This window comes from Mytilus edulis, chromosome 3, assembly GCF_963676685.1.
Source record: "Mytilus edulis chromosome 3, xbMytEdul2.2, whole genome shotgun sequence".
NCBI lineage: Eukaryota > Metazoa > Mollusca > Bivalvia > Mytilida > Mytilidae > Mytilus > Mytilus edulis.
Genome location: NC_092346.1, coordinates 99,393,782 through 99,414,904, shown reverse-complemented (window position 1 = coordinate 99,414,904; position 21,123 = coordinate 99,393,782). Strand labels below are relative to the sequence as shown.

Below are 21,123 nucleotides of genomic sequence, written 5' to 3'. Positions count from 1 at the left end.
AAATATTTTACCTAAAAAAATAAGACTTTCAGTTTCACATCCATGCTTTCCCCCATAAAATGCTTATATTCTACGTCAATTACAGTGATTTAACCCCCTCTAACTATTATACATGTATGTGTACACTTTACTAAAATCATATTGGCCAGTTATTATTGACATCAAAAGTGAATGACTAGCTTCAACAGAAAAACAGTCAAGTTTGCTTAATTTTCAGGATGAATTAAGAATTTCAAAGAAGGATTATGAAAGCCAGAGAGCCAAGATGTATGGACCAATGGACCAGTGGCATCATGTTGATTGTTTTGTAGAAAACAGAGATGATCTGGAGTTTGGCAAAGAAATGAATGCAGAAAAGTAGGTTCTTATATTACAGCAAAATGACTTTCAAGAGTGTGTAGGTAAAGGCAATGTCTTTGGTTTGCTTGCTTGTTAGCTGAACCATGAAGTCATTATAAGCATAGGTACCACCTTCTTTTGGGCAGAGTCCATAGAGAGTTAGTCAAATCCATAGGTGGTGAGACAGAAGGCCGTATCTCTTATTGACTTTACTGACCCTCTATGTTTCAGCATTTTATTATAATTTTATTACTCTGTACCTCAGGTATTCCAATTACTGTATACCATTTCCTGAAGATCACAATCTAATCTAAAGGAAATATGTCCTTCAATAGAATTTTAAGTTCAATTTAGATTTGTCAATTTAGAGGTAATTTATTACCAGGCTATTATAACCACATTATCATACAATGTGTTGATGATTTAGATTTATAATTCTGTATGTGTTTAAATGAAAATACCAAATCTAATTTTAGAATGGTCGGATGGGTCAATGTAAGAAAAGAAGACAAAGAAGAATTAATAAAAAAACTTGGTAAAGGAGAAAAAGGGTAAGGACTAAATATGGGAGATACTTTTTCTAGAAATTAGAGAAAATTATGATACAAGGTACTGTTATTCATTTACTTCATCATGTCCATGTGGAATGAACAATAGTTCATATTAAAAAAAAATAAATGTATGAAGAAATGCCTATGATATGCATATAATTTATAGGCTTTCAAATTAATGGTTTTGACGAAGAACAAATTTATTTGAAGCAAGTGCTCCATGAATAATGATGCATTCACAATCAATATTTCTTAATAAAGGTAAACATTGTAGTTACTTTTATGACGTCAAGACATAAATTAAGAGACAAATTCCCAAAGTCTGCTGAAGATTTTTCTCATTTGTCATTTTGTGTTGAATAATTTCTCTTAAAACCAATATATTGGCATAGTTGAAGAAGAAAAACAGTTCTAGTGAAATCTTCAGACCAATATATCTGCATAGTTATAGAAAAAGTAAATAGTTCTAGTGAGTTCTTATGAACTAATATACAATATCTAACAGAGTGTTTCTGAACACTTTCAAACAGTAATTCCCTGATTATATGTTCTCAAATGTTTCTAACATATATTGTAATTCTAGCTTTGTTTAAATTATATGTTTCACTTTGTACTTTCATGATAGATCAAACAAACTAAAAAATCAAACACAAAGTTCCACCATTTGTTGGCAGTGTTTACATTCAGATAATTTTATAAACTTTTTATAAATGTTTCCTTTTCAGTAAGAAGAGAAAAGGTGGGGATGCTGCAGGACCTTCTCAGAAGAAATCAAAGAAAACAAAAGAAGAATCGGAGAAAGAAAAACAACTGAAGGTTTACTTTGATTGATATTATTTACCAGTTTACAGAAATATCTCATGTTTAAACTATATGGATATTTATTTCTAAAACAACTATTTTGGAAAGACCCTTCACTTTATTCTGTTTATAGTGAAGGTCAAACAGAATAATATTAAAGCTGGAAAATATCTATATCAAAAAATGAAAAAAGGAGTTTTGTAGACAGATATATTGGTTCAGGTTTAGTAGATGAACTCCAGTTTTTAAATGCAAACAAATATAGTCATTTGTAAATAAAATTATTTTATATAATATTTCAGGAGCAAAGCCAGTTTATTTGGAAATTTAGAGATGATTTACAAAAACATGTTTCTAACAATGCAATGAAAATTTTATTGGAACTGAATGGACAAGAGATACCATCTGGGGAAAGCAAGGTAATATTTTTGTTTATTGGATGAACATGTGTTTCAAAATAGGGAAAACAAGGTTATTTTATTGGAACCAAATAGATCCTTGACTCAAAATGTGAATTTATATAGAAAATATACAGGTAACAGGTATGTAATTGGATTATAACCCACGCCAGAGGGGTTTATACTTTACATTTAATTTTTAGATAAAGATTGCATGAATTGCCAGTAAAACCCTATGGAACTGACTTAATATCTAAATCTCTCTTGAAAGGTTTATCACTTCCTGTGAGATGCACAAAATAGTTCATTGATCATAACATTCTATATATCTATCCATGAACATTTCCAAAAATTTATTAATGAAATATATACTCAGATATTGAAGTCACAAATTTATGTTATACTTATCAAGAAAATTACAACTTTTACAAGGTGCAAGGAATCTATTATCTGTTCTAAAAAAATCAATGATGTCATTGTTAAAGTCAACTTGGAAATAAGTTGTCTTCCTTTGTCCATAATTGTAGTTGATTCAACTACAACTAGTGCTTTATACAATGTTTTTTTTTCAGATGCTATCTCACTTAGCATACATTTACTTATAAAGAAAAGAACATCCATGGGGTCACTAAGTCAAAGGTCTTTAATTACAATTATAGAATAGCGGTTTTGAAATGCTAATTCAAATACTACAGTCATGACAGTATGTATGCCAATGTGAGTTGCCAGGAGATATAGTACACCTGTATTTGGTCTACACTGGGACATTTTAACTGTAATCTTTTATTGTGATAGAATAGTCTGTCTAGCAAGTATTTAGCTACTAGATGATCTTTGATTGCTTTTTAGTCAAAGATCTGTCAGAAGAATTGATAAGTGTGTAAAGAATATGATGTCATTAATTCCCTTGTGCATTTGTTATTTGTAGCTATTAGATACTGTAGCAGACTGTATGGCTTTTGGATCCCTTAATAAATGTCCAGAATGTAAAAAAGGACAGCTTGTGTATTCGTGAGTTTTTCTTGTTAATTTTTTTTTTTTTAGCTCACCTGACCTGAAAGGTCAAGTGAGCTTTTCTCATCACTTGGCGTCCGTCGTCCTGCGTCCGTCGTCCTGCGTCCGTCGTCCTGCGTCCGTCGTCCGTCGTCCGTAAACTTTTACAAAAATCTTCTCCTCTGAAACTACTGGGCCAAATTCTACCAAACTTGGCCACAATCATCCTTGGGATATCTAGTTTAAAAAATGTGTGGCGTGACCCGTCAAACCAACCAAGATGGCCGCCATGGCTAAAAATAGAACATAGGGGTAAAATGCAGTTTTTGGCTTATAACTCAAAAACCAAAGCATTTAGAGCAAATCTGACAAGGGTAAAATTGTTTATCAGGTGAAGATCTATCTGCCCTGAAATTTTCAGACGAATCGGATAACCTGTTGTTGGGTTGCTGCCCCTGAAATGGTTATTTTAAGGAAATTTTGCAGTTTTTGGTTATTATCTTCAATACTATTATAGATAGAGATAAACTGTAAACAGCAATAATGTTCAGCAGAGTAAGACCTACAAATAAGTTAGCATGACCAAAATTGCCAGTCGACCCCTTAAGGAGTTATTGCCCTTTATAGTCAATTTTTAACAACTTTTCATCATTTTTTGTAACTTTTCTAAAAATCTTCTTCTCTAAAACTACTTTGCCAAATTTAATCAAACTTGGCGACAATTATCATTGTGGTTTATAGTTTAAAAAATGTGTCCGATGACCCAGCCTACCAAACAAAATGGCCGACATGGCTAAAATTAGAACATAGTGGTAAAATGCAGTTTTTGCTTTATATCTTTGAAACCAAGACATTTAGGGCAAATCTTTCAAGATTTTAATGTCCATCAGAATAAGATATATCCCCTCACAAATTTTCAGTTGAATCTGACAACCTGTTGTTGGGTTGCTGCCCTTAAATTGGTTATTTTAAGAAAATTTTGCAGTTTTTGGTTATTATCTTGAATACTATTATAGAGAGAGATAAACTGTAAACAGCAATAATGTTCAGCAAAGTAAGATCTACAAATAAGTCAGCATGATCAAAATTGTTGGAGGACCCCCTAAGGAGTTATTGCCCTTTAGAGTCAATATTAAACAACTTTTCCTCATTTTTGTAACTTGTATAAAAATCTTTTCTAAAACTACTTGGCCAAATTTAACCAAACTTGGCCACAATCATAATACTAGGGTATCTATTTTTAGCTCACCTGGCCCGAAGGGCCAAGTGAGCTTTTCCCATCACTTGGCGTTCGTCGTCGTCGTCGTCGTCCGTCGTCGTCCGTCGTCGTTAACTTTTACAAAAATCTTCTCCTCTGAAACTACTGGGCCAAATTAAACCAAACTTGGCCACAATCATCATTGGGGTATCTAGTTTAAAAAATGTGTGGCGTGACCCGGCCAACCAACCAAGATGGCCGCCATGGCTAAAAATAGAACATAGGGGTAAAATGCAGTTTTTGGCTTATAACTCAAAAACCAAAGCATTTAGAGCAAATCTGACACGGGTAAAATTGTTTATCAGGTCAAGATCTATCTGCCCTCAAATTTTCAGATAAATCCGACAACCCTTTATTGGGTTGTTGCCCCTGAACTGATAATTTTAGGGAATTTTTGCTGTTTTTGGCTATTATCTTGAATATTATTATAGATAGAGATAAACTGTAAACAGCAATAATGTTCAGCAAAGTAAGATTTACAAATAAGTCAACATGACCAAAATGGTCAGTTGACCCCTTTAGGAGTTATTGACCTTTATAGTCAATTTTTAACCATTTTTCGTAAATCTTAGTAATCTTTTACAAAAATCTTCTCCTCTGAAACAACTGGGCCAAATTAATCCAAACTTGGCCACAATCATCTTTGGGATATCTAGTTAAAAAAATGTGTGGCGTGACCGGCCAACCAACCAAGATGGCCGCCATGGCTAAAAATAGAACATAGGGGTAAAATGCAGTTTTTGGCTTATAACTCAAAAACCAAAGCATTTAGAGCAAATCTGACGCGGTAAAAGTGTTTATCAGGTCAAGATCTACCTGTCCTGAAATTTTCAGATGAATCGGACAACCTGTTGTTGGGTTGCTGCCCCTGAATTGGTAATTTTAGGGAGTTTTTGCTGTTTTTGGCTATTATCTTGAATATTATTATAGATAGAGATAAACTGTAAACAGCAATAATGTTCAGCAAAGTAAGATTTACAAATAAGTCAACATGACCAAAATGGTCAGTTGACCCCTTTAGGAGTTATTGACCTTTATAGTCAATTTTTAACCATTTTTCGTAAATCTTAGTAATCTTTTACAAAAATCTTCTCCTCTGAAATAACTGGGCCAAATTAATCCAAACTTGGCCACAATCATCTTTGGGATATCTAGTTTAAAAAATGTGTGGCGTGACCCGGCCAACCAACCAAGATGGCCGCCATGGCTAAAAATAGAACATAGGGGTAAAATGCAGTTTTTGGCTTATAACTCAAAAACCAAAGCATTTAGAGCAAATCTGACATGCGGTAAAAGTGTTTATCAGGTCAAGATTTACCTGTCCTGAAATTTTCAGATGAATCAGACAACCTGTTGTTGGGTTGCTGCCCCTGAATTGGTAATTTTAAGGAAATTTTGCTGTTTTTGGTTATTTTCTTGAATATTATTATATATAGAGATAAACGGTAAACAGCAATAATGTTCAGCAAAGTAAGATTTACAAATAAGTCAGCATGACCAAAATGATCAGTTGACCCCTGAAGGAGTTATTGCCCTTTATAGTCAATTTTTAACAATTTTTTCGTAAATCTTAGTAATCTTTTACAAAAATCTTCTTCTCTGAAACTACTGGGCCAAATTAAACTAAGCTTTGCCACAATCATCATTGGGGTAATTTGTTTAAAAAATGTGTGGTGTGACCTGACCAATCAACCAAAATGGCTGCCATGGCTATTAATAGAACATAGGGGTAAAATGCAGTTTTTGGCTTATAACTCAAAAACCGAAGCATTAAGAGAAAATCTGACAGGGTTTAATTGTTTATCAGGTCAAGATATATCTGCCCTGATGTTTTCACATGGATCGGACAAAATGTTGTTAGGTTACTGTCCTGAATTGGTAATTTTAAGGAAATTTTGCCGTTTTTTGTTATTATCTTGAATATTATTATAGATAGAGATAAACTGTATTCAGCAATAACGTTTAGCAAAATAAGATCTACAAATAAGTTTACATGACCAAAATAGTCAATTGACCCCTTAAGGAGTTATTGCCCTTTATAGTTAATTTTTAACATTTTTCATAAATTTTTGTAAATTTGTAGAAAATATTTTCCACTGTAATTACTGGGCCAAGTTCATTATAGACAGATATTTGTAGCAACAAGAATGTTCAGTAAAGTAAGATCTACAAACACATCACTATCACCAAAACACAATTATGTCATGAATTTATTCGTGTCCATTATTTAATATGCACAAGACCAAGGTGAGCGACACAGGCTCTTTAGAGCCTCTAGTTAAAAAGAGTGTCTAATGACCCCACCTACCAACAAAGATGGCCGACATCAGTAAACACATTAACAGGTGAGCGACACAGGCTCTTGAGAGCCTCTAGTTTTTTATGATATAAGAAGGAGATGTATAATTGTCAATAAGACATTTGTCCACCAAAGTTAAAAGACTCAAGGACAAAGCTTTGAACAATAACAGTCATGTGACTTGTCATTGTTAAAAAACACCACATTATAGCTTTTATAGTAAATTATGTTAATGCCATTAAATGAAGAAATAATGAAATTATTAGATAAAGAAAACCAAGTCTGATTTATACTGTAAACAATATGTTAATGTTATACATAAGTCATCAGTTGTGTCAATATTGTTTTGTACTTAAGAATATTCCATAGCATAATTTAGAATTATTTCTAAATTCTAACTCACATTTAAAAGCAGGGGGCAATATGATTTAGATTCCATTATATTATTTGAGTTTTAGTTTCGGAAATGGACAAATTAGCTGGTAAATTAGAAATCATGCTGATTCAATGAATAGTTGTATAATTCACTTAACTTGCTATGTTGTAGGAGTGTTGGGTACAAGTGTACTGGGAGTGTAACAGAATGGACCAAATGTCAATATAAAACACAGCATCCATCCAGGAAGGCTTTTAAAATACCCAAAGAATACCATGATGTAGAGGTTTTGTAAGTAATTGATTGTTCTTACTCATTACAGTCTATCTTTTCCTCTTCTGTCAGTGTTATGGTAATGTGGTATACTAGCTCATAATATAGTCTACTTTTTAGCTCACCTGACCTGAAAGGTCAAGTGAGCTTTTCTCATCACTTGCCGTCCGTCGTCCTGCGTCTGTCGTCCGTAAACTTTTACAAAAATCTTCTCCTCTGAAATTACTGGGCTAAATTTAACCAAACTTGGCCGCAATCATCCTTGGGGTATCTAGTTTAAAAAATGTGTCTGATGACCAGGCCATCAAACCAAGATGGCCACCATGGCTAAAAATAGAACACAGGGGTAAAATGTATATTTTGGCTTATATCTTTAAAACCAAAGCATTTAGAGCAAATCTGACAGGGTAAAATTGTTGATCAGGTTGATCTATCTGCCCTGAAATTTTCAGATGAATCGGACAACATGTTGTTAGGTTGCTGCCCCTGAATTGGTAATTTTAAGGAAATTTTGCAGTTTTTAACCGGATTTTTGTGACAAAAATGTCGGTTATTGATTTGGGGATGCTCGGCAGGCGGGTGGGCGGGCGGTCGGGCGGCAATCAAATGTTGTCCGTGCATTAACTCATGAACCGTTCAACCAAAGCTTTTAAAATTTTAATATGTTATTACTGACAACTATACGAAGGTCAAGTTCAATAATGGCGATTTTGACTTTTACCGTTCAGGAGTTATGGTTCTTGAAAGATTGAAAAATGGAGTTTCCAGTCGTGTCCGTGCATTTACGCATGAACTGTTCTACCAAAGCTTCCCAAATTTTAATATGTTGTTACTAATGACAGAATGGAGGTCACATTCAATAATGACGAATTTGACTTATACCGTTCAGGAGTTATGGTTCTTGAAAGATTGAAAAATGGAGTTTCCAGTCGTGTCCGTGCATTTATGCATGAACTGTTCTACCAAAGCTTCTGAAATTTTAATATGCTGTTACTGATGACAAAATGGAGGTCAAGTTCAATAATGACGATTTTGACTTTTACCGTTCAGGAGTTATGGTTCTTGAAAGATTGAAAAATGGTGTTTCCCGTCGTGTCCTTGCATTTTCTCATGAACCATTCAACCAAAGCTTTTGAAATTTAAATATGTTGTTACTGATGACAAAATAGAGGTCAAGTTCAATAATGACGATTTTGTCTTTTACCGTTCAGGAGTTATGGTTTTTGAAAGATCGTAAAATGGCGTTTCCATTCACGTTGTTGCATTTACTCATGAACCATTCAATCTAAGCTTTTCAAATTTTAATATGTTGATACTGATGACAAAATGGAGGTCAAATTTGATATTGACGATTTTCACTTTCACCATTCATCAGTAATGGTTCTTGTGATATTGCCAGGACACAAATAAATGTTAATAAATCCGGTTTGCTGTCGTTGTGACAGCCTCTTGTTGGTTATTATCTTGAATACTATTATAGATAGAGATAAACTGTAAACAGTAATAATGTTCAGCAAAGTAAGATCTACAAATAAGTCAACATGACCAAAATTGTCAGAGAACCCCTTAAGGAGTTATTGTCCTTTATAGTCAATATTGAACAACTTTTCGTCATTTTTGTAACTTGTACAAAAATCTTCTTTTCTAAAACTATGGGCCAAATTTAACCAAACTTGGCCCAATCATTACTAGGGTATCTATTTAAAAAAAGTGTCAAATGACCCCGCCTACCAACCAAGATGGCCGACATTACAAAATACAGTAACAGGTGAGCGACACAGGCTCTTGAGAGCCTCTAGTTGCTTATGATAGTGTGGTAATTGTTATATGGACATGCATTACTGTGAATTCATTTGTTTTCATGGATTGAGGAAAGACTATCTTTTCCATGGATATTTGAAATCCTGGTTCACCTGTGCCCATGAAACCCACAAACATTAATATCTAACGAACAGTAATGAATCCACAGTATCTCATGTCTTTCTTCAATCCCTCTCTTTGTCTCATGGTAGTGAGGATTAGGAAATATAAAGAATTTCTGCTAGAATATGATCTTCAAAGGTGAGAGATTTTCTTATTCATTTTTATGCAGTTAAGCTGCATTATGCGAGCACCCTAGATTTGTGTTCTACCCAATAAATCCTGAAATACTTGCCATTGTTATTATCTAGCTTGTTACTATGTTATATATAACTAATTGAACACTTTTTTAATACTTTTTATTCTGGATTACAAAAAAAATTACCAGAAAAACCTTAAATGATCGTCGATTTATCCAAAAGTTTTAAAGTTACACATAGGAAGTAGTGCTTATTAAGAATCCTTGTGTAGTTCTTTATGACTTGTGCTTTTAGCTAAGATGTCAAAGAACAATATTTATGAAATATTTAATCGCCGAAAATCTCTTAAGACAAGCAGTTTAGATTTCCCAAATGACAAAAGTCGTAGGAATATTGTTTGTCATCAATACGTAGTACAACTACGTCAGTAGTCTATTATATAATAAGTTCAACTGTTCATGCTGTTGGCGGCAATTTCAAATTAGAAAAAGAAATTTTCGTAGCTTTTCAATTTGGAGGCAGGTGTGCAAATTAGCGGTGGTCCGAGGTCCACGACCTTCCACTTTTGCAAGCGGAATTTCGATTATGATAGTTGGTTTCTAGCTACGCCCGACGTAGTCGCTTTACATTTGAAAGAAAATAAGAAATTACTTTGCAAACCTTTTCACCATGTTCACCAAAGTCTCCAATTAAACGAACTAAAAACTTATTTTTATCATTATTATTCATGACGGCGATGTTCATTTTGTTCAACTGCTAGCTTTATACAGAAAATCGCCGACAAATATTATATAAATTCGAGTAAAATCGTATCTGATTGACAAAAACAACATTGTAAACACATAACAATGGCGGCCGTGAAGACAAAATTTTACAAAATCGGATCCGATTCCGGAAACGGATAAGGGTAATTCCGGGTTTGACGATCATTTACAAAATAAATCCAAGCAGGTGAAGAAATACATCTATGCATGGTAAATGAATATAAACACTAGTATTGTACTAAACCAAAAGATATATGTAAAAGAAAGAAAAAGCAGAAAAATATTTTATTCAGAAACTAAAAATTACTTTTTGATAAATTTTAATTTAAAAATCCAATACAACGTGACAGCTGGGAACAGTATATCTAACAATATACATGTTCATGGTCACAGTCTAAATTTTCTTTATAAATGATAAATGATGATAATGCATGTGAGATGCTTTTAAAGTGTAAACATATTACTGCAATTCGAGGGGTTATTTGTTTTTTTCTCAATTTTGAAGGGTTAATTAAAGTAGCTGAAAGTTTCATTCTTTATTTTCACAAATAATGCAACTATATTATATATACCTTAATGTAAGTAAATCATATGATATATAGGTGGCATTCTTTGGGCCACTCTACCCCCTCCTGTTTGATAACTTGGAAACGGTCGAGCTCCCCACCCCTAAACCATATGAGGGGCAGATCCAGGATTTTAGGTTAGGAGGGGCGTAAACTTAAATTTTCGCCGAGCAGAGCGAGGCTAAAAAAAAATTGATGTAAAATTATCGGAATATTCTTTAAGCTGAGAACAACCCATGCTTTGCAAATTTAAGGGGGGTGCAAGCCCGCAACCCTCCCCCGTCTGAATCCGCCCCTGCATATATTCAAGTATAGGACAATATAAAAAATAAAAAATGAAATATGGGGGAGTCCCTGGAGTTACCCCACCCCCTCCTGTTTGAGAACTTGGAAACAGTCGAGATCCACACCCCTTAACCATATATATTCATGTTTGTGACAATATGAAAAATCAAATGAAATATAGGAAGAGTCGCTAGGGGTCACCCCACCCCTCCTGTTTTAGAATTTACAAATGGTCGAGATCCCCATCCCTAAACCATATATATTAATGTATGGGACAATATAACAAATCAGATGAAAGATAGGGGAGTCCCTGAGGTCACTGTTCACCCTCCTGTTTGAGAACTTGGAAATGGTCAAGATCCTTACCCCTAAACCATATATACTCATGTATGGGACAATATGACAAATCAAATGAAATATAAGGGAAGTCCCTGTGGTCATCCCAACCCTCCTGTTTGAGAACTTGGAAACGGTCAAGATCCCCACACCAAAACAATATATATTCATGTATGGATCAATATAACTAATTAAATGAAATATAGGGGGAGTCCCTTGGGTCACCCTACCCTTCCTGCTTGAGAACTTGGAAACCAATGAGATCCCCACCCCTAAACCATATATATTCATGTATGGGACAATATAACAAATAAGATGAAATGTAGGGGAAGTCCCTAGGGTCACCCTACCCCCAGTGGCGGATCCAGAAATTTTCATAAGTGGGGCCCACTGACTGACCTAAGAGGGGCCCGCTCCAGTCACGCGTCAGTGATTCCCTATATAAGCAACCAAATTTTTTCCCTAAAAGGGGGGGCCGGGCCCCCTGCCCCCTAAATCCTCTGCCTACCCCTACCTGTTTGAGAGCTTGAAAACCGTTGAGATCTGCATCCCTAAATTATATATATTCATATGTATGCATGGGACAAAATAACAAATCATTTACATTTACTATGGGCAAGTCAGTCAGACCTCATCTTTGATCCCTGTTGTAGTGAACATTTGTCTGATTCGTGTCTCATAACTTTTGTACTATAGAACACAAACTCAGTTTTCTTTCCAGGGAAACCAGTCCATTCATACTATTACATGTTCGTACTAAGTCAAATTGAACTTCTAGCAGTCAAATAAAACCAAGGTTAACTACCAAGTAGAGCAACTGCAATCATTGGGAACTTGTACCACTGCAGACACACCATAAAAATATACATTGATATATGCATTGCTTTTGAAACCTTGATAACATATAAATTATTTGCCTTGATAAATAAATCATTAGATAAACATGAATGTACTATATATGAATGTTTAATGTTGAGGCAACATTGCCACAGTTTTCATAATTACGGTTGCCTTGGTTTTTGGTTAACTGCCTTCAGCGCTTACAGCGCTTTGATTATAAAACCATGGCCAGTACATTACAGCCACGGTCAGTTATATAACAAGTTCTGCACGATCAATGCCGTTAGTAGGATGGCTGCCTTAACATATTGATGATATTTATAACATACAGTCTAATTTAAACATCATATGAAGTGTATGCTGATATTTATCTTTCAGAAAGAAATACAAATATGCAAAGAGAGACAGAGTATTTCCTAAACAAGTAGCCGGTGACGATGATGGCCCAGTCAGTTCCTCTCTAGATTCTACAGACTCCGGGTAGGATTATTTTGGTGTTCATCATATAAAATAATAATGTTTGTGACATGAATGGTAATTTATTTTGAAAATCAGTACTCCGGGCTAGTATCATCTCTGTTTTAAGTAATTTTATGAATATACATATGTTAATCATTAGGATTAATATATCAGGAAATTACAAATTCTTTGAAAACTTATCTGATTTGCATGAGTCTTAAGAAGGAAGTGGGTATAGATAACCATTTTGATTCATTTTTTTTATTTTTATACTTTTAAGGAAGACAAAACCATTGGAAGGAATGAAGTTTGTAATTGGAAAAACAGAAAAGTCTAAAGGGGAGATAACAAAAGAGATACAGAAACTGGGCGGCCATATTGTAACCAAGGTGACCTCTGATACTGCTGCTGTCATAAGTTGTAAAGGTATCCTATAATTCCAGTACCAAATTTAGTCATCATTTTAAACAAAAAAAAAAGAGTTTGATATATTTTATGTATTTTGGGCTAATAGAGCTAAAATGTATTTTCTATGGTCTTGACTTCTATGATGTAATTGCAGGGCAGGCAGATCATAAAAGCTTAACTTTGGAAGAACAGATTGTGTGATGTTTGTTTATGTTCTGTTATGTTTATTATTGAAACTGTAGAGGCCACCCTTATTTCTTTTCAAAAACTTGAATAATTGACCTTATCCATAAACGTATCTGGAATCTGAACCAAGTGTAATTGTCAGCAGGGAACCAGCTTTGATCTGCATAATGATATATAGAGTACAAAATGGTGTATGGCTATTGGTTCCTTTTGGGTGTTTCATACTGCTGCATGGGTTTTGTTTCTGTTATGTCAAACTATTAATATGATGAATAAGTTTACTAGTATTTATTAAATGATGACGCTTTCAAAGTCTTTATCTTTTTTTGTAATTTTTCACAAACTCTCTATATATGTTTCCGCTACTTATATATATCTTTTCCCCATTTCATGATTTCCTCAGATAAAACAGGGTGTGTTAATGATGTTCCAATAGTTATTATACACAGCTGATTTCCATAGTCTAATTAGAATTTCAATTCTTTCGACTACATTTTTGTATAAAATGAATAATAAGAGATCATCAATGGGACAAAAACCAATATTTACAGTTAAATCAGAATAGTTAAATAACATCAACCCAATATATATACCATGGTAATTTTCCGTCCACATAAACTTCTAGCAAGTGCATGTATTACATTTTGTTCCCTTGTTTTATAACACAAACATTGTCTTTTTACCACCAGCTGAAGTAACAAAGAAAAGCACCAATATAAAGGATGCAGAGAAGGCCAATATACATGTTGTAGATGAAGACTTCCTAGACAGTGTACAGAAAGGAGGGGCGTGTCTTATGATACAGAAACATAACATGGTGTCATGGGGAGCCGATGTAAGTTTAATGTGTCCCTGGGGAGGGACATATAGTGGGTACCTACCTAGACAGTGTACAGAAAGGAGGGGCATGTCTTATGATACAGAAACATAAGATTGTGTCCAGGCGATGTAAGTTCTATGTGTCTCAGTGCTTTAACATTGTCATTGATCTTTGTGATACTTGTTGTAAACCTTTATCTTAGAATTTTAACATGAAATCAATGTTCAGATGCCATGGCAATTGTGTATGCAATATTTGTTTTGTTTTGTTTTAAGGATAATACAAGCATTAAAGTCAGAACATTATAGTGTAAAAAATGAAGGTTTATACAATTTTATTCAATCTAATGGTATCATTATTTTAAAGTTATATCAGCTTAAGGAATTATGAGCTTTATTAACATAGTGTTGCTGATGAAGGGGAATGTCAACATGTTTGTATTAATACAAGTTGTGTTTACAATATACCTTATGTATAATTGTATAGTAGTAAAGAATTAACAAGCTCTTGTTTGTTCAAACATGAAATTGAAATCTACATATCACCTTGAGATCAAAACTTTTTTTTTAGCCATCAGCCAGAATTGTTCCTGCTTCTAGTAAAAGTGGGGGAAAGAGTGCATATAGACAGAAACAAGATGGTAATTTCAATTTAGAAACAAAAAATAATCCATATATTTTTATGCCCCACATTTGGGTGTTATGTTTTTCAGTCGGTGTGTCAGCTGGTTTGTCCATTCCTCTTTCTGTTCCACCTAAAGTTATACTTGAAACTTAATTAACATTTTCCTCTGAACAGATTTTCAATTTTTTTATGCCGAATTACAGTTTTGACCTTAATTTCATGGTCTACTGGACATAGAAAATGATAGTATGAGTGGGGCATCTTTGTATTATGGACACATTCTTGTTCTGCCCTATTTTTAACGCTTTTGAATTTCTAAATATTGACATGTAAGCCAAGTTAGGCAGTGTAAAGATGGTAACATGGTTGGCAATATATATTTTTGTTGGTGTAGAAATTTTTTAAATTAGAAAGATATGATATTTATACTTTGCTTCTGTAACAAGGCTTAAATTGAAATCTAAAAAAAATTTAGTTAAATAGCAGATATCTATTAAAGTTGGCCATTTTCTTTTAGTAGAATTTTTCTGGAAGTACAAAAATTAATCAATTTTTTACTAATATTCCAATTACTTGGCCTATAATTTAAATGGAAGTTATGGATACACATCTGACCATCTAGTACAGGTCAGGTGTCACTGAAAGCTTCCTACAGAAAATCTCTCTCTGATGACTACAGTATATCTAGATAATGCTGTGGACAGATACGGAGTGTACAAACTTTTTTGTACTCAGCGCAAAACTGGGAAAGGGCTCGGTAGAACTTCTTCACCCTTCCCCAGTTTCTCAGCCTCAAACAAAAAAGGTTATATTTTTCTGACATTCACCTAATATTGAATATAAAACAACAGATATACAACATGCAATATGTATGTAACTATCACAATACAAAAGGCCTCATTTTGGAGGAAAGGGTTAATTATCACAACACATGTCATGGACTACTGAAGGATATTGTAGTCATTCTTATATGACATGCTTCTTTCGCTTTGTGAACAACCCATGCTCTAAATCCAATAAAATTTGTTTGCACATGCGTATATTGACTACACCAGAATAATGAATTTTATGAAATTGTTAAGATATATTTTATAAACTTAAAACACTTCCAAACTCTTATATGGTGCACATGTTGTTACTAGTTCATTCATTATAGCTGTCATGTGCTGCAATTTGAAATTGACATATTTGACCTAAATATGACAACCATTCATGCTGACTGTTCAAAATCCACCCTCCGAAAAATCACATTGCCAGTCGTTTGCTTTTTTCCAAACAAAAAAAGGGAGGTTGATGGAAGAGCCTACATAATCGCTCTATACTTATACATATCGGACATAGAAATGACCTTAAGTGTCCTAATCAGTATCGAAATAGTTGATGCAAGCTATATTTTATTGTAGTTTTAACATGGGTAGTCATTATATTCGTGTTATTTTAGCCTTCACTATCGCTCGAGCAAAAATATTCACGAATATAATGTTTACCAATGTTAAAACTACAATAAAGTATAGATTAATACTTTTGAAGTAATGGACATAGAAACTTAATTATGTTGTTAAAAAAGAAATTACCAAACCTCCTCCATGATTACATGCTTTATTGATGTGTGGGATGTAGTGACTTGTACTGTTCTAATTGTTTTACTGTGATTTAATACTGTATTTCAGAGAAACGTTTTACTAAGAATATGCAAACAACAATGAAGATGAAAGTAAAAGGAGGGGCTGCTGTTGATCCTGACTCAGGTAAATTTATTGAGACATTTCATCAGCCCCGTAGGTTAATTGAAGAATTTTGGATGGTATTTCTAATTTCATGAAATTTTATTTGTATTTGGATAAAAAAATTGTCAAACATTGAAATATGTAGAATTTAATACTTCCAGAGATCAAGGAAATTAGGTTTTGTTTTTCTCTGGAAATAAAATAACGTGGTGCATTTCCTTAAAATTTTCCCATAAGATCTAAAACATGACTCTGTAGTGTTAGATATTATTTATAAAAAAGATGATGAGAGATATTATTTATAAAAAAGATGATGAGGTATAATTGCCAATCAGACAACTCTCCACAATAGACCAAATGCCATAGAAATTAACTATAGGTCACCGAACAGCCTTAAAAAATGAGCAAAACCCATTCGGCATAGTCAGCTATAAAAGACCCCCAAATGATAAGGTACACTAGTTCTAAGAAAATTGAAATAAATTTGTAATAATGCTACGTCAAATATAAAGAATTGAAATATATTTTGATGTACATCCAAGAAAGTGCAATTAAAACTTATGTATGTCAATATATTTCCATAATAAATATGATTTCACTGATAATTATATTCCTGTCAATTCAGCTATGATGTTGTTAATGTTTATTACTAGGTTTGGAAGACAGTGCACATATTGTTGAAAGTAAAGGAGACATATTTAACTCCGTATTGGGATTAGTAGATGTTGTAAGGGGAACTAACTCTTACTATAAGATCCAGGCATTGGAGAGTGACAAAGGTGGAGCGTAAGTAGACAATTTAACAAATGGTACTAAAGCAGAAATGATCCTATACTTCCATCTTAATCATTCATCGTGATTTTTGGGAACATATTGAAATGCATATTGATTTCATAAACATTGAAGTTAATAAAAAAAATATGTCCCAAGTTTAAAAATTTAGCTTTTCATTTTATATACCTGTCCAATACAAGGCATATTATAGCATACCAATGTCCTTCCATCTGTCTGGCAACACTTCATAAAATAGCTCAAATTCATGTTGACCAATTTTCATATTTATTAAACACAACATTTCAATTGGTTCTTTGATTTTTTTTTTATTTGTCATGTCTGAGTTACAGAACTTGGACCCTTAGATTTAAGGCATTTTTTCACTAAGTCCAGTATTCCTGGATTAATTTTCTCAAAACTTTATTTTATTGTGGGGATTGATGAAAGGAAGTTTAAGCTCCCCTGCCATTTATTTCAATTTGTAAGTTTGTTGTTCCAGAGTTACAGAACTAAAACTTGAGAATGGATTGTAATTGTCAGATTTTATTCAATTTTTCATATATTCATTATTGTACCATAACTTGTTTGTTTGATTGATGTAGTGGAAACTTTACATAATTGTTTGAATATTTGATTAAAAGCCTTTGAAATATCTCATTTTGTTCTTGGAACAATTTCAATATGTTCAATAAGGGTGTATCATGCGCTCTTGGTGCAGCTGTTAATAATATAAATGTTATGCCCTATGTTAAATCAGAAATTTGCTTGCATCCAATTTAAAAAAAAGTGCATAATTATCATAGACTTTCAGGAATCTAATTAACAGCAAATTTTAAAAAAAACGTTGTAGAGAAAAAGACTAAGAAGGGTGAATTTATTGAATTGTTTAACATAAAATGATCTATTGTAGATGGTGGTTATTCCGTGCGTGGGGGCGTGTGGGAACTACAATAGGAGGTAACAAGCTGGAGAGGTGTGGTTCCCAGAATAGTTTTATATCACAGTTTAAAGCTTTGTTTGATCTATTGTAGATGGTGGTTATTCCGTGCGTGGGGGCGTGTGGGAACTACAATAGGAGGTAATAAGCTGGAGAGGTGTGGTTCCCAGAATAGTGTTATATCACAGTTTAAAGCTTTGTTTGGGGAGAAGACGGGCAATGATTGGGAAGAGAGGAAAGATTTCAAGAAAATACAGAACAAATTTTATCCATTAGAAATAGATTATGGTGATGTATGTAGTCAAAATAGTTAGCTTTAAATCTGTGGAATAGTTCAGTAAAATTTCAATAATAAAAATCACAACTCATTCCTGCAGAACCTTTTTTCCTTCCATTAAAAATCAGTAAAAATGTAAGAAAAAAATAAAGGGTATACCTCTTAAAATTGAAATATATAACAAGTGGTGGACTAGCTAAAAAAAAATTGGCGGGATTACGTAACCAAAAATACTTTGATCTTAAGATGAGTATTATTATCATTTAATGAAGATTTTAGATTAAAATAAGACAATTAGGTACATCTGAAAAGATTCATAAGAACACTAAATCTGTCAAGAAAAAAAAGTTTTTAATTTAGCGTCTATTATTTAATATTTTAGGATGAGGATGAAGTGAAAAAGTTTGACACCAGCTCATCAACATCTAAACTAGCCAAACCTGTACAAGACTTAGTTAGAATTATATTTGATGTAGAAAGTATGAAAAAAGCCATGTTAGAATTTGAGGTATTTATAGAATGAGAACACCTCTTGACTTTATGAAGCATGACAAATGTTTTCTATAGATTTGTCTTAGAACTACTTTTAACAGACATGAATGTGAGTGAATTCAAACAGTTAGTAAATTATTCATAGTATTTTGATTTATATTAATTGCAATTTAAGTTTTAATCAAATTATGAAATAATAAAAATGTACCAAAACATTGTTCAATTCAAACATGGACTACAATGTGTAGATTTTTATAATTGTTTTAAACCACATGGTGGTGATTTATATAGATATGGTGTTACCTTAATATCATGTGTATGTGTTCGTTGCTATGATTTGTATCTTTTAACTTGAAGAAGTGGTAGTTTCCTAGTAAATGTGGCGTGGCTTTCTGATAAATTTGCGACATCATTTATAATATAAAAATAACGATAATTGGTATAATTGCCAATGAAACATTTATCCACCAGAAACCAGTTGACTAGGATGTTATCCACTGTAGGGCAATTATGATGTAAAAAACTACTATTTGTAACCCAGAGAAAAATTTAAACACAAGAAATTGTCATTGGCTTGTTTTTTCTTTAAAATAGGCTTACATATCCCATGATCAAAAACACTAGTTAGCATCTAGAACTGCAGTGTATCCCAAACTCTGTCTGACAGATATAATGTCAGACAAAAAATCATTAGGTCAGACAGAACTTTGAAGACTTTTTGGTTGAATATATAGAAGAAAAGTTCAACTTTCTCTTAAGGAGGCTCGAGGGTATAAAAATTTCAGAAAAAAATCAAACGTTTGTTTTTATGCCCCACCTACGATAGTAGAGGGGCATTATGTTTTCTGGTCTGTGCGTCCGTCCGTCTGTTCGTTCGTCTGTTCGTTCGTCCGTCTGTCCCGCTTCGGGTTAAAGTTTTTGGTCAAGGTAGTTTTTGATGAAGTTGAAGTCCAATCAACTTGAAACTTAGTATACATGTGCCTTATGATATGATCTTTCTAATTTAAATGCCAAATTATAGTTTTGACCCCAATTTTACGGTTCACTGAACATAGAAAATGATAGTGCAAATTTCAGGTTAAAGTTTTTGGTCAAGATAGTTTTTGATGAAGTTGAAGTCCAATCAACTTGAAACTTAGTATACATGTGCCCTATGATATGATCTTTCTAATTTAAATGCCAAATTATAGTTTTGACCCCAATTTTACGGTTCACTGAACATAGAAAATGATAGTGCAAATTTCAGGTTAAAGTTTTTGGTCAAGGTAGTTTTTGATAAAGTAGAAGTCCAATCAACTTGAAACTTAGTATACATGTTCCCTTTGATAAGATCATTCTAATTTTAATGCCAAATTAGAGAATTTATTCCAATTTCACGGTCCACTAAACATAGAAAATTATAGTGCGAGTGGGGCATCCGTGTACTGTGGACACATTCTTGTTCATTACAAATTTTATTTATTTCCTTTTGTAGTTGTTACTTTATCATATGGTACAAAAATCATTCAAAACAAGCAATTCGTGTAGGCCCCAGATGACTTTCAAAATGTATACACCATTGAAAAAGTTCCAAATTATTTCCCTTTGGTGGAAAAATGCCATTTTTTGGCTCTAAAATTGAAATATCTTTTTCAACTCATCGGTGACCTATCTTTTTTAATATAATTTCCATATAAGCTGTACTTAAACTAAATTATTGTAAAATTTTAGCGAATTCTGTAATAAATTTCTTTTTTTTTATTTCGATATTACCTTTATTTCTCCTATTACTTCAACAGAAAAAAAACGCCTTTACAAAAATGTATGCTTCTTTCGAAGGCAGATTGTGAGCGCAAATGAACGGTGACCCCACTTTTTTAATTTTGGGATACGATTGCTTTCTGTATACTGGTGGCTCAGAGCAATTTCCCTCACGTCAATCGTTTTATTCTAAACATTAAGGAACATCTCAGATTCTTATGATTGTCTTGCTTTAAAAGGTAAAAACAAACAAAGGGATTGAACTTAATCAACTTTCCTATAATGTTCTTTTCATAATCTTCATGTTTGGTAATTCCCTTGACTTCGATGCGTGTTTTTAACAACATGGAAAATCAGAATTAAGCAGTATTTATATTTAGTGTAGTTATAAATTTAGAAACACGTCAGAGGGAATTCCCAGTTTTGATAAAATGCGAGAGGTCTCTGAATACCAATAAATCTATTTCTGTCATATAAGAACTGAAGTGGAGTTTTTCTTATATGTTACCGTTATGAAACTGATATTTCAGATTGTACTTC

At 33.2% G+C, this 21,123-nt stretch overlaps 1 protein-coding gene and 1 non-coding gene across 2 annotated transcripts in view; both read left to right on the top strand.

The window, feature by feature from the left end:
* LOC139517938 (poly [ADP-ribose] polymerase 1-like) overlaps positions 1-21,123 on the top strand; it is a 60,154-nt gene that overhangs the window by 6,108 nt on the left and 32,923 nt on the right. The window contains exons 5-18 of the mRNA XM_071309495.1: positions 218-357; positions 816-890; positions 1,616-1,706; positions 1,994-2,110; positions 3,018-3,100; positions 7,187-7,306; positions 12,518-12,619; positions 12,879-13,024; positions 13,882-14,027; positions 14,583-14,652; positions 16,307-16,384; positions 17,017-17,149; positions 18,169-18,367; positions 18,734-18,859. Of these exons, the coding sequence (XP_071165596.1) occupies positions 218-357; positions 816-890; positions 1,616-1,706; positions 1,994-2,110; positions 3,018-3,100; positions 7,187-7,306; positions 12,518-12,619; positions 12,879-13,024; positions 13,882-14,027; positions 14,583-14,652; positions 16,307-16,384; positions 17,017-17,149; positions 18,169-18,367; positions 18,734-18,859 (1,626 nt within the window). The remainder of the gene's footprint in view (positions 1-217; positions 358-815; positions 891-1,615; positions 1,707-1,993; positions 2,111-3,017; positions 3,101-7,186; positions 7,307-12,517; positions 12,620-12,878; positions 13,025-13,881; positions 14,028-14,582; positions 14,653-16,306; positions 16,385-17,016; positions 17,150-18,168; positions 18,368-18,733; positions 18,860-21,123) is intronic.
* On the top strand, positions 15,227-15,357 carry LOC139518210 (small Cajal body-specific RNA 8). The gene has a single exon (XR_011663302.1). It is a non-coding gene; the product is annotated as a small Cajal body-specific RNA 8 (non-coding RNA).